The following is a 13,742-nucleotide window of genomic DNA, read 5'->3' as shown; positions in this document are numbered from 1 at the left end:
TTACAAAGGGTTTCTTAAACGACCAAAGAAAATGCAAATAGTCTGTGTGCTCTTAGCATACGCTCTGGTTTAACCAGCTTGGTACCGAAGCCAGCTCCAGACAGATCTGTGAAGAAAATACTGAACTTAAGACTTCCCCAAAATCTTTCACTGACTTCTAAGGGTGAAAACAGTGAGCAGATCCAGTGTGTCAAGTTGGAGACTTAAAAAGTAAGTTGATCTGATGTTTAAATGCTGGTTGCAAAGATTCTTTCCATGGCTTTAATACTGCAGATTGCTAGGTACCGTGAGAGTTGCAGAAGTGGGAGGACAGTCTTATCTCCTCTCTCAGCCTGATTTTGCAACCTGTAGTTAGGCTTTTTTCATAAATTGTTTAGAAAATCGCAGGTTTTAACTTGTAAAATACAACTACAGTGACATAATGGGAGAAGTATGCTTGGGGCAGAACTCTTGCAAAGCTTCAATAAGGACCATTTTAGGGCTTTCTGTGGATTCCTCAATAGTGTGGAGGGGGAAGGTGTTTGGGGGTTTCCAGGGGTGGGGGAGGATGTGTCTGCCCCAGATTAAATTAGGAGAAAACATGACTTTATTTTTGAAGTTCAGCAGTTTGCTGGTTTCCTTGTCTACAGTAACTGCCGGGGTTATTTTCCGTTCCCTCAGATGTAATGCCAGACTTTTTGATAACTTGTAGAAGAATTTGAGACGTGGAAGAAAACTTTCAAGCCTGGGTGTCTACAAGTGAGGTTCCTCAAATCCAGTTAGGCATTCGCACCACTGAATATCATGCCACCTGTATTCAGATGCCTAACTATGGATTTAGGTACCTCACTTGAGGCATCTACTGGACTGACAGACAGGCTGCACATTTCCCATCTCTGGACGTGAGCACTGTCTAAAGAAGGTCAGAAGTAGGCAAATCTCTTTCGAGGACATTAAGCTCTCCGCTTACATAATAATATTAAACTTACCCACAGCCAAAGAACCCTACCATTTCTCCTTTATTCTACAGCGATCATTTTAATACCTCCTCCCAGAAAAAAATAGAAATATTAGTATTAGGATTGGTGAACATAGCTCATATCTTTGGATCTGGCAAGAACTTCTATGTATTGACTGAAAAATTTGCCCGATGACCAACAACCTGCTGAAAGGTATTCAAGTCATAACAAAAATCTTGAATAAGGCTTGCAGTTTGAAAGTACAGTATTTGTAACCAAGCAAATACTAAAGAAACCAAAAACCTGTATCTGATGCCATTTAAATTCCTGTATAACATATAGGCAATAAGTCAACACCAGCCATCTGTATTTTAACCACTGTGTTATCTACACCAGTTCAGAGCCAGGGGTTAAAGCTCTGGTGGCCTGTCTATACTAGCATTCCCAGCTTTGGTCTCACTAGTGAAGCTGAACTGGTGGTAACAACAGTGGGAAATTTAAAAGAAAATATCCAGTGTAGATAGGAACTTCAAGAGAGCTTGAATGGTATCACATTAAGTCTTCGAGTTTCTTTAGTGTTCACTTGACTACAAATACCATACTATCAAATTGCAAGTCAGAATTAATCAAATACTAAAGCAATTGTTTACCTCTTAAGAAAATATTGATACATCAGGATCAGACTGATAATGAAGTTTTATTGTTATTGGTAATAATATGAAGCAAAGGGAAATCTATAGCCTATGTCTCTCAGAATCTGAAAATTACTTTTGTTTAAGAGACTGCTCAAAAATTGTTCTTGTTACAGGATAGGACAAGAAGCAATGGGCTTAAATTGCAGCAAGGGAGGTTTAGGTTGGACATTAGGAAAATCTTCCTGTCAGAGTAGGTGAGCACTGGAACAAATTGCCTAGGGAGGTTGTGGAATCTCTGTCAGTGGAGGTTTTTAAGAACAGGTTAGACAAACACCTGTCAAGAATGGTCTAGTAATGTAGTCCTGCCTTGAGTGCAGGGGACTGGACTAGAAGACCTATTGAGGTCCCTTTCAATCCTACACTTCCATGATTCTATGGTTCCACATATCTTTATTTGCAAGGAAAATACAAAACCCACAAGATGAAGAACGTTGGTGACCTTTTCAAACCATATCTCCTCAAAAGTTAACATCCCCACGGAAAATATAGCATATAGATTTACCTAGGAGTAGCACAGAACCATAACAAAAGTATACTTCAGCATAAAATTTTTCCTACTTTTTAAAAATAGCCCACAGCTGACCTACTGTTCCTAATCAATATGACAGAAAATCCTATTTCATGGACATTGGACACTAACAGAAAGAGCAGATGCATGCAGACTAGATGATCCATGATATTGGTAATAGAAGATGAAGCATTTCTCATGTAGCTTGGCTTGAATCCAGCCCCAGATTAGCTATGACTGAGAGCTGTCATTTAACAGCTTTTTAATAAATAGGTTTCCACATCAGAACGCCGCCGCCACCATTTGAAAGTTTTGCTGGCCCTCTTAGTCCTTGTCCACACTGGGAATTTGCCCCAATTTCAGCCATTGGTGGCTAGCCACCAATGTAACTGCAGCAGTGCAAACCTCTAGTGTAGAACGCAAAGCCTCTCTTTGCACTGGGAGAGTTTACCCCTAACTGAAATGGTTGTAAAATGCACAGGCGCAAATTATGGCTCATAGAGTCTTTGCCTGTCTACACTAGGAGTTTGCACTGGCGTAGCTACGCTGGGAGCTGAAATCAAGGCAAATCCCCAGTATAGACAAGGCCACCTTTTCAATAATTTCCTTTCACAGGCACTACAATTCACTGAACATTTCACTGCCATTCTCTCTTTTCTGCTGCGGGCATCAAACTTAGTCACAGATGCTGGGGACTGGCACACTTCTGCTTACTAACTGCATGATGTAATAAAACACTTGGGGGAGGAGATTCCAAAGGCAGAACGCACACAACCGACATAACCCAAACTTACTTATATTAGAGTCCCTCAGCTTGGACCAAACTAATGGGCAAAAAAAAGAGACTTATTTAAAAATCTAATAGCCAAAAGGCTCATGTAACTGAAATGGAAATCCTCTCTTGCTGCCACCGTGCAGTCACTTGCACACGAGTAATTTTGCACACAAATAGACCCATTGAACTCTCCTGGGAAAAGTTATGCATGTGCGTAAGTGGTTGCAGGTTCAGAGCTGAAGGCTACAGGAACTAGGTGCTTGATCCTTCAGAGAGTGAAGTCAGTCGCATTATTGCCAACCTCAACAGTTCAGAAATCATGAGCTGAAGCTCCCAAAAGATCATTATTGCCTTAAAAATCAGGAGATTTTTAAAAATAATATCTTCGGGGTTCTTTTTCTTTGCCTTCTGATTTCTGAGATTTTAGGGTACCCTTGTTTCACACTTTCAAACTTTTCTCTGCAACCCGTGAGGGCTAGAAATTTCCAGCTTTTTTCATGAAAGATGAGTTTCTCATGCAATCTCTTGATTCCAGCAGCTGAGGTTTCATGAATTACACCAAGTATGTTGAGACTTGAAATAAGACCATGAGAGTTGGTAACCCTGTCAATGGCAAAGCTTCCATGGACCTCAGGGAGGCAGGATCAGGTCCTAGATCACTGGTTCCCAAACTTTTTGTCTGCATAATCCCATTTCCAGACTTTGTTGCTTTCCGCAACTCCAGACAGCATGGAGGCCACCATTTTGGCATGACCCCGGGTGGGGTCATGACTCATGACCCATAGATTGGGAACTGCTGACCTAGACAATCCATCCAGGGACTCTGCTATAAAGAATAGACTATAAAATAAACATGTGATACACTGTGGGCCCGATCCTGCAAACACTTCCACTCAGTCTCTCCGGATTCAGTGGGACTGGGACTACTTGTGCGAGCAAAGTTAAGCATATGCTTGTTTACAGCATTGAGATCTGTATATGACTAACTGTTACAAGGCATATCACAGAGGAATATAATGTATGCTCGAACCGAAAGAAAAATATACAAGTCACCACACTGATCTTGCAAGCTGACTCAAACCTATGCAATATAACTCATCAAGGTTTTCAGTTTGTTCTGGCTATACCTCACTCTATCCTTTAAGCTAAAATATAACAATAAGGAATTTTTAAAAGCAGCTGTCTGAGTTCAGTGTTTGCAGGTAACTCACATACTCCTCCTCAGAGAAAATTAAATCTGGCTCACATCATTAAGAACACTAGAATTGACATCTAGGGTTGATTATGCTTTAACTCTCATTTTAAAAACAGCCATAGTGGCATCTTATACTTGGGTTTGTCTCTTGTTTATGTAATTCTTTAGTGCAATTTTCCAGTGTAACTTATTTAAAACCCACTAGAAGCCTGGGTACAGTATATGAAGAATTATTAAGAATAACAAAACTAAATCGCCTCTAAATTGTTTGGTGGTTATTTTAATTTGGCATATACTTTGTTCTGGTTAATCATGGCTGCCCCCTTCTGGTTGCTTACATGCCTACCATGTTAGCTGCAGCTGTACGTAGATAAATGGTTCCATGCACTGTCATTATGTAAAGAACATAAAAAGAGAGGGATCTGTTATACCCTCAATATGTGGCCAAGCAGTAGGTCTAAGTCACAAAGTTCCAACCAAGTTCTACCCAAGGTTGGATGTTGGGATCCAGGGTTTTGGTTCTGCCACTATTTTTTTTAAAAAGGGGGATTGTTTGCAAATTTTATGTCTGGATCTGGACTGATATTTGGAACACCTCCACAACTGAGGTTTGTTCAGATCCAAGGTTTTGGTTCAAGACTCCATCAAGTATAGACAGAAACTGATTTAGTTAAAAATTCCTGTTGATTATGACTACATCAGTAGAGGCATTTGGTCATGTTTGTAAATTAGACTTTCCCTGTGCCTAATTTCATATGATGCAAAATTAATCTAAATCATCATCAGTTAGCAAATAAATTCTTTCAACAGATACACACAAGAATTGTCACATATTTTATTTGTTATAATCAGCCTACTTGTTTGAATGCAGCACATTTTCATCAGTGGTTTTTAGTTTCGCTTACAAATCACTCATGATTTTAAAGGAAATCTTTAGTCATATTTAGAAACCCGACAAATGTCAGTGCTCAGCTGTTTTAAAAGAAAAGCATGATCAGAAACAGCTGTTGACTAGTTGCTTGTCTTCTTAAGGATAATAAGAGAAATAGTAATTTATGTATAATAACCAACCCCTGGGGGAGATTGGGTCTTCAGGGAACTAATAGTGAGAGGGAAATCCTTCCTACAGTAGGTAATTGGTTTTAATTAGTCCCAGGTTGAGGGCATAGCTGTGCAAAGTGTTCATATAGAATCCTGAACTTAACCAAAATCAGGACAGGTTTGGCGTCCAAATGCAACTGTGAACATCACCACGTGGCTCTTGCTTATTTAAGTTTGCATGTTGTAATGTCCTTCCAACCACAGCCTCTCCCACCACTGCAGCCACACCTCTTCCCCAAAGTCCATCAGACTCATCGCTGAGCAAGTCTAAGCAGGGAGACTATCTCCTTCTGTCCATGGGGAGACCCATGGATTATCCTGGGATATCAGACCTTAAGGTCATGATATTTTTATGTATGGAAAGCTATTTTAGGTCACTTTTAGAGTTTTTGTTGAACTCATGGTAATTAGAGCATCTGGTTTCAGAGATGAAAGAAAACAAAAAATAGTCCCAATGAAGTTTTAAAACTTCCCAGAATATTTATAAAAATAGACTTGCTGTAAAATATTTGGCACATATAGAGGGCTTGTTAGGGTAGGATGCTATAAATGTTATATTGTTTGGGAACACCTGCATAACCCCTGATGCCTTCCCACTCCTGAGTAATCTGACCATCCCAAACCTATCATCATTATTATTATTATTATTATTTAGTATTTGTATTTCTGTAGTGCCTAGGAACCCTGGTCATGGAACAGGACCCCGTTGTGGAAGGCACTGCACAAACACAGAACAGAGACAGTCCCTGCCCCAAAGAGCTCACAGTCTAAGTAAATTCATGCAGATAAATCCTTACTATGCCATCATGTATTAATTCTTTCTCACATATGTAATCTCAAACATCTTGCTTGAGAGTGAAGACACTAGACTTTTTTAAGTGGTGGACTTATCTCTTTGTTTTTATTCATCTACTTCAAACATTATAAAATGCTACTGCTAACAGATTTAAGATGGAACAAATCAGGCAGCCTGATGTTCTAAATTGCTCTACATAAAGCAATGGAACTGAACGAAACCCACAAAGGGGAACAGAGTCCGTATAAAGAAGCTAACCTAGGCAAGGATGGAGGATTTGCCTACTCCACTCTGACTCAGAGAGGATGTGATCTTACCCACTGCTGGGAAGTGGCTCTGAACAAATCATTATATAACCGATTTGCTTGTCCACTTCCAAATCTCGCCTGCCCCTCTACAGGCATACAGAGGGGTTCTTTATAAATCACACACACGATAGCTAGCATGTCCTTCAGAGGTTGCTGCTGAGCATTTCTAATATTATGTCCCCCAAGAAATATTTATTTGATACAGAAGTTGTCCAGTATTAAAGGAAACCAAAAGTAATTAAATGCTTGAGCTCAGCACTTCCCTTGATGATTTCAGAAGGCTGAAATGCCCCCTTGCACCAGACTAGTGTGCACTTCCTAAATGGTGCTGCATAAGACACGTGTTTTTTCTTTGATTTGGGGAGTAAATCTTTATCTTCATAGCACCTCTTTCAATGGTCCCCGTCACAGACCTAGATGGAATTCATCCTAATCATCTTTTTAGCATCTGAACTATTTGCATATGTAACAGGGTGGCTCACCCACTTAAGGGCCAGAGATCTGGGACCTGCCAGCCCTGATCACTAATCAAATGCAGCTGAGAAGGGCATAGTTTTTCCCTATAAAGAGCTGTAGGAAGATGCTACAGGAAGGGACAGTCTCCTGCAGTAAAAACAACGAGGAGTCCTTGTGGCACCTTAGAGACTAACAAATTTATTTGGGCATAAGCTTTCGTGGGCTAAAACCCACTTCATCAGTTGCCTGGAATGGAAAATACAGTAGGCAGGTATAAATACACAGCACGTGAAAAGATGGGAGTTGCCTTACCAAGTGTGGGGGGGTCAGTGCTAAGGAGCCAATTCAGTTAAAGTGGAAGTGGCCTATTCTCAACAGTTGACAAGAAGGGGTGAATACCAAGGGAGGGAAAATCACTTTTGTAGTGCTAATGAGGCCAATGTAATCAAGGTGGCCCATTTCAAACAGTTGACAAGAAGGTGTGAGTATCAGTATTTGTTAATCTCTAAGGTGCCACAAGGATTCCTCCTTGTTTTTGCTGATACAGACTAACACGGCTAACACTCTGAAACCTGTCTCCTGCAGTAGTTCCTGGGGAAGAGAGACTCCAGGTGGGAAGCCCTAGGTGTTGTGGCTGGATAGAAAGTCCCGACTGGAAGTTCTGTTTTTCGTTTGTAAATTTGTTGGAGGTTTGCACAATGAATGGAGACTGGAGGCAGGGCTAAAAACTGATTTGAGCATGAGATAAGTCCCCAGCCTGGTGAGTAAGGCTAGCATCTTACAACAAAAGAAATGCTGAGTCACCAAAGGGAGATTATGGAAAACATTGATATTTCTCAAAAAGAACAGGAGTACTTGCGGCACCTTAGCGACTAACAAATTTATTTGAGCATAAGCTTTTGTGGGCTACAGCCCACTTCTTTGGATGCATAGAATGGAACATATATTGAGGAGATATCTATACACATACAGAGAGCATGAAAAGGTGGGAGTTGTCTAACCAACTCTGAGAGGCCAATTAAGTAAGAGAAAAAAAACTTTTGAAGTGATAATCAAGTTAGCCCAGTACAGACAGTTTGATAAGAAGTGTGAGAATACTTACATGGGGAGATAGATTCAATGTTTGTAATGGCTCAGCCATTCCCAATCTCTATTCAAGCCTAAATTGATTGTATCTAGTTTGCATATCAATTCCAGCTCAGCAGTTTCTCGTTGGAGTCTGTTTTTGAAGCTTTTCTGTTGCAAAATTGCCACCCGCAGGTCTGTCATTGAATGACCAGACAGGTTAAAGTGTTCTCCTACTGGTTTTTGAATGTTATGATTCCTGATGTCAGATTTGTGTCCATTAATTCTTTTGCGTAGAGACTGTCCAGTTTGGCCAATGTACATGGCAGAGGGGCATTGCTGGCACATGATGGCATATATCACATTGGTAGATGTGCAGGTGAACGAGCCCCTGATGGCATGGCTGATGTGATTAGGTCCTATGATGATGTCACTTGAATAGATATGTGGACAGAGTTGGCATCGGACTTTGTTGCAAGGATAGGTTCCTGGGTCAGTGTTTTTGTTCAGTGATGTGTGGTTGCTGGTGAGTATTTGCTTCAGGTTGGGGGGTTGTCTGTATGCGAGGACAGGTCTGTCTCCCAAGATCTGTGAGAGTGAGGGATCATCTTTCAGGATAGGTTGTAGATCTTTGATGATGCGCTGGAGAGGTTTTAGTTGGGGGCTGAAGGTGACAGCTAGTGATGTTCTGTTATTTTCTTTGTTGGGCCTGTCTTGTAGGAGGTGACTTCTGGGTACTCGTCTGGCTCTGTCAATCTGTTTTTTCACTTCAGCAGGTGGGTATTGTAGTTTTAAGAATGCTTGATAGAGCTCTTGTAGGTGCTTGTCTCTGTCTGAGGGATTGGAGCAAATGCGTATGTATCTTAGAGCTTGGCTGTAGACAATGGATCGTGTGGTGCGTCCTGGATGGAAGCTGGAGGCATGTAGGTAAGTGTAGTGGTCAGTAGGTTTCCGGTATAGGGTGGTATTTATGTGACCATTGCTTATTAGCACAGTAGTGTCCAGGAAATGGACCGCTTGTGTGGATTGATCTAGGCTGAGGTTGATGGTGGGATGGAAATTATTGAAATCATGGTAGAATTCCTCAAGGGCTTCTTTTCCATGGGTCCAGATGATGAAGATGTCATCAATGTAGCGCAAGTAGAGTAGGGGCGTTAGGGGACGAGAGCTAAGGAAGCGTTGTTCTAAGTCTTGATATTTCTGGAGTTAACTTCCCATTGTAAGCCCTCCTCCGACATTTGGATTTTGGTAGGCTAACATGTAGGGCTCTTATGAAATGGGTGAGGGACTGTGTATAATATATTATATTAATTTGGCAAGTTAAGATTTGTATCATTCCTAAGTGGAGTGAGGCCTGTGCAGAATTTTGGCAGCTAACGAGCATCTATTCTAGCTGTGAGCAGCCTCAACCTTGGAGCTGTCTTCAAGATTATTTTTAAAGTTTTTTAAATCGTTCTGTGTACTAGAAAAGGCTTCTTTGTACACTTTGGTTAAAGCTTCAAAACTTGCCATATGGGCTTTCTCCTGCTGAGGTCTGTCCTCATGCAAGAAGGCCTCCGGAATGGTGTGGAGGGAGTTGGGATTTGCCAGGCATTTAGAGAGTGAGCACACTAAAAACAGGAGTGAGTAGCTAAACGTGTCCCTTTTGAATACATTTTAAAGTTCTATATTTGCTGACCAGTGATTATACTGCTGTCAGATATTTCCTTCTCCCCCTTTTAACTAACATGGAAGTTAGAACTTGGAAGCCAATAAAGTTGTCTGCATTGCAGCTCCAACCAGTACTACTGTACTGCCAGTTTGGAACCAGTGATAGCACCAGTGGGGATTTTTGTTTTGTTCTTTTATTTGCTTTTAGAATGAGTTATGAGCAGGGCCGGCTCCAGGGTTTTTGCCGCCCCAAGCGGCCGGGGGGGGGGGGGGGGGGGGGGAAAGAAGCCGCGATTGCAATTGGCGGCACTTCTGCGGCAGCTCCACCGCACCACTCCATTCTTCGGCGGCAATTCGGCGGCAGGTCCTTCTGTCCGAGAGGGACTGAGGGACCCACCGCCGAATTGCCGCCAAAGAGCCGAACGTGCCGCCCCTCTTCATTGGCCGCCCCAGGCACCTGCTTGCTGCGCTGGTGCCTGGAGCCGGCCCTGCTTATGAGAAATTAGCATGGGATTTTCAGAAGTTCTCAGTGTTGGGCTAATTCTTCTTCCTTGGGGGTCAAAGGCAAAACTCCAATTGACTTCAGTGGGAGAAGAGTCAAGCCAATGCTGAGGAATTTTGAAAATCTCATCCTTGATGTTTATAATACGAATTATCTGGGTTTAAGAACATTGATCCTGCCTTTTGTGAGGATAGTTATGCCATCAGATATTTGAAATATTAGCTCAAAATGAACCCTTCTAGCCCCACCCCAAAAAACAAACAAAAAACCCACCTTTCTGTCTTTTCCATTTAATAATTGGGTTATATTTTGATGTATTGCTTTATAAAACTCACTTTTATTTTTCATCTTTAGACTGTAGGTTTCAAGGTGACACCTCTCAGGCAGAGCCTATGGATACCACAGGAAATATGACCGCATTGCCTGATGGCAACTTGACATGCCTTTTGACCATTGACGACTTCCGAAATAAAGTGTACTCCACATTGTACTCCATGATTGCGATTCTGGGCTTTGTTGGAAACGGCTTTGTACTGTGTGTCCTCATAAAAACGTACCAGCAGAAGACAGCCTTCCAGATCTACATGCTGAATCTTGCAGTGTCAGACCTCCTCTGTGTATGCACCCTGCCTCTTCGAGTAGTGTATTACGTTCACAGAGGCAACTGGTTCTTTGGTGACTTCTTATGCAGAGTTAGTTCCTATGCATTCTACGTCAACCTGTACTGTAGCATTTTATTCATGACAGCCATGAGCTTCTCTCGCTGCATAGCCATAGTTTTCCCCGTCCAGAATCTCAATTTGGTAACTGAGAAAAAGTCCAAACTGGCATGTCTGAGCATTTGGATTTTTGTCACACTGACAAGTTCTCCATTTTTACTGAGTGGATCTTACCCAGAAGGTAACAAGACAAAGTGCTTTGAACCTCCAAAAAGCAGTCAGATGACCAGCCTGCTGGTCCTACATTATATTGCGCTGTTTGTAGGCTTCATTATCCCCTTTAGTGTCATAACTATCTGTTATGCCATGATCATAAAGACCTTACTGAAGAATTCACTGAAGAAGAATCAGTCTACTCGTAAGAAGGCCATCTGGATGATAATCATTGTAACAGCTGCCTTCCTGGTCAGCTTCACACCTTACCATATTCAGCGCACAATCCACCTTCACTTCCTGAAGAGGAACGACTCCAGCTGTGAAGACATCCTTTTCATGCAGAAATTAGTAGTGATAACCCTATCCTTGGCAGCTTCAAACTGCTGCTTTGACCCACTCCTGTATTTCTTTTCAGGGGGCAACTTTCGGAGGAGACTTTCCACATTTAGAAAGGCTTCCTCCTCCAGTGTGATACAGGGACCCAGGAAAAAGTTATCATTAAAGGAGAAAGACGACGAGCCATTTCAAGAAAGCCATAAATAAGCTGGATGTGCAGTGTAGCTGTGCTTCCTTTGTAAGGCTTTTTGTGTGGCACTGCAGTAGAAATAAGCTCACAGTGGGACACCAGTGATTGCAGAACTGCTTCAGGAGAACTGAACAAAACAAATGCATCTTCATCAAAGTTAAATAGAGACAAAAATCCAAAGGGACCTGCTTCTACTCATACCTTTCTGACCAGACACCCCTCTGGCTGCCAGTGAGGGGTTTATTTGATCGTGCTGTGGAGCATTCTGAGGGTAATTTTAAATTCCAAGAGACTCAAAGCAAAAAGGATTGAAATGTGAATGGATATTCTGAAAACGTGCTCAGAAGGCAACCCTCTCCCCCCCCCCCCCCCCCCGCCCCGACTTAAGAAGTTACAGCAGAGCAGCAGGAAAACATTTGCCTGCTGGTAAATTCATGCAGACAAACTCTTCAGATCCTACATAAGGTCATGAGGCAACTCTACAAAGACCATTAGTCACTGAGCCAGTGGGAAATGTAAATATTTGTCATGATAGAAGTTGATGGAGCTTATGCAAAGGGGGAGGGGGAAGAGAAGAGGAGAGTATGCACTGAATCCCAAAACAGACACTGATTTCACAGGAAAATGTCTTCCCTATTCCCAGTTATTTATTGCCCGAGCTTTTAACTTTCAGTGGCATAGATCATTGATTGTCACCACCTAATTCAGAAGGGCGTGTGCACAGATGACTTTAAGCCACCTTTACACTCCTCCAGTTGTGGGCCGGTTGTGTGGCAGGCCCATCTTCTGGTGTAACTTAGAGCAGCCTAAGGACTGTTCTAACTTGTACTAGCTACTAAACACCCCAAGGAACTATCCTGCAGCCTGGGATTAGGGAAGCCCTAGCCATGAGGGGGGTGGCATAGGAACTACTACACTGGCTCTGCATCACCAGATGATCACCCTACACAGAAGTAATCCTCATGTGACCATTAAAGCTAGCTTTATGTCCACTATACACTGGCAGTGCAGCACAAAGAGCCACACCACACTAGAGGATCTGAGCCTATAACTTCCCACACAGGAACTGTATTTGTCGTCCCCCCCCATACATTTCCTGTAATTTGAGTTCCCATTTCCAAATATATTGCAACACACTAGTTCAGTTCACAGCTACAAGACCTTTGAATGGCTTTCTGTCTGTCTGAATTTTACAAGTAAATCCTGAGATATAGTTCTGGTATGTGCCTCCCAAACAAACACTTTGGCCCCAGTCCTGCACCAATTGAACCCTAAAAACATGAGTAGTCTCCTTGAAGCCAGTGGCTGCTTACATACAAAATGGAAAAAGACTGCATAGGAAGGAGTACTGCAGAAAGGGATCTGGGGGTCATAGTGGATCACAGGCTAATTATGGGTCAACAGTGTAGTTGCAAAAATAGCAAACCTCATTCTGGGATATATTTGCAGGAGTGCTCTAAGCAAGATGCTAGAAGTAATTCTTCCGCTCTAGTCCACGCTGAATTAGGCCTCAGCTGGAGTATTGTCTCCAGTGCTGGGCGCCACATTTCAGGAAAGATGTGGACAAATTGGAGAAAGTCCAGACAAGAGCAATAAAAATGACTAAAGGTCTATAAAACATGAGCTATGACGGAAGATTGAAAAAATTGGGTTTGTTTAGCCTGGAAAAGAGAAGACTGAGGGGGGACATGATAACAGTTTTCAAGTACATAAAAGGTTGTTACAAGAAGGACGGAGAAAAATTGTTCTCCTTGACCTCTGAGGATAGGACAAGAAGCAATGAGCTTAAATTGCAGCAAGGGAGGTTTAAGATGGACATTAGAAAAAACTTCCTAACTGTCAGAGTAGTTAAGCACTGGAGTACATTGCCTAAGGAGGGTGTTGAATCTCCATCTGGAGATTTTTAAGAACAGATTAGACAAACACCTGTCAGGTGTTTAAATAATACTTAGTCCTGTCATGAGTGCAAGGGATTGGACTAGATGACCTCTCAAGGTCCCTTCCAGTCCTATGATTCTATGAAAATTAAGCCATGCATCAGTCAGGCTTTACGGGGGGTGGGAGTGGGGAGGTGGAAAGGTATATTTAAAATTCAAGATACAGAGTTGAACCCCACCCACCTTCCCAACCCAGCTCCTCTTTGAAGTGTTTTCCACCATAAAGGGGCATTGTAAAAGACGGCTGAACAGAGCGGGGCTATTCTAAGTTGCCTATGTAGCTTTGGAAGCATTCCTGGAAGTAATATTAAACAGCAGTGAGTCATCAGGTACATTTTCCACATTGCATTTTTGCTCAGTTATTAGAGGCTGGGAGGATGAGCACCAAACTCCACATTTCCTCTTTCAGCTCCCA

The 13,742-nt window shown here is 42.1% G+C and overlaps 1 protein-coding gene across 1 annotated transcript; it reads left to right on the top strand.

Annotated features, from left to right (window-relative positions):
- The first annotated feature begins 15 nt into the window (after positions 1-15).
- On the top strand, positions 16-11,707 carry CYSLTR1 (cysteinyl leukotriene receptor 1). The gene is made up of 2 exons (XM_024204765.3): positions 16-210; positions 10,344-11,707. Exon 2 carries the CDS (start codon positions 10,382-10,384, stop codon positions 11,405-11,407), a length of 1,026 nt encoding a protein of 341 aa, XP_024060533.1. The 5' UTR covers positions 16-210; positions 10,344-10,381; the 3' UTR covers positions 11,408-11,707.
- The last annotated feature ends 2,035 nt before the right edge of the window (positions 11,708-13,742 follow it).

The sequence above is a fragment of the Terrapene carolina genome, unplaced genomic scaffold (assembly GCF_002925995.2).
Source record: "Terrapene carolina triunguis isolate 2854851 unplaced genomic scaffold, T_m_triunguis-2.0 Scaffold131, whole genome shotgun sequence".
In the NCBI taxonomy this organism is placed as follows: domain Eukaryota; kingdom Metazoa; phylum Chordata; order Testudines; family Emydidae; genus Terrapene; species Terrapene triunguis.
This window is presented reverse-complemented; position numbering and strand designations above follow the sequence as displayed.

Coding starts and splice junctions, on each gene's coding strand:
- CYSLTR1 (XM_024204765.3), top strand. CDS start 10,382: ATGGATACCACAGGAAATATGACCGCATTGCCTGATGGCAACTTGACA.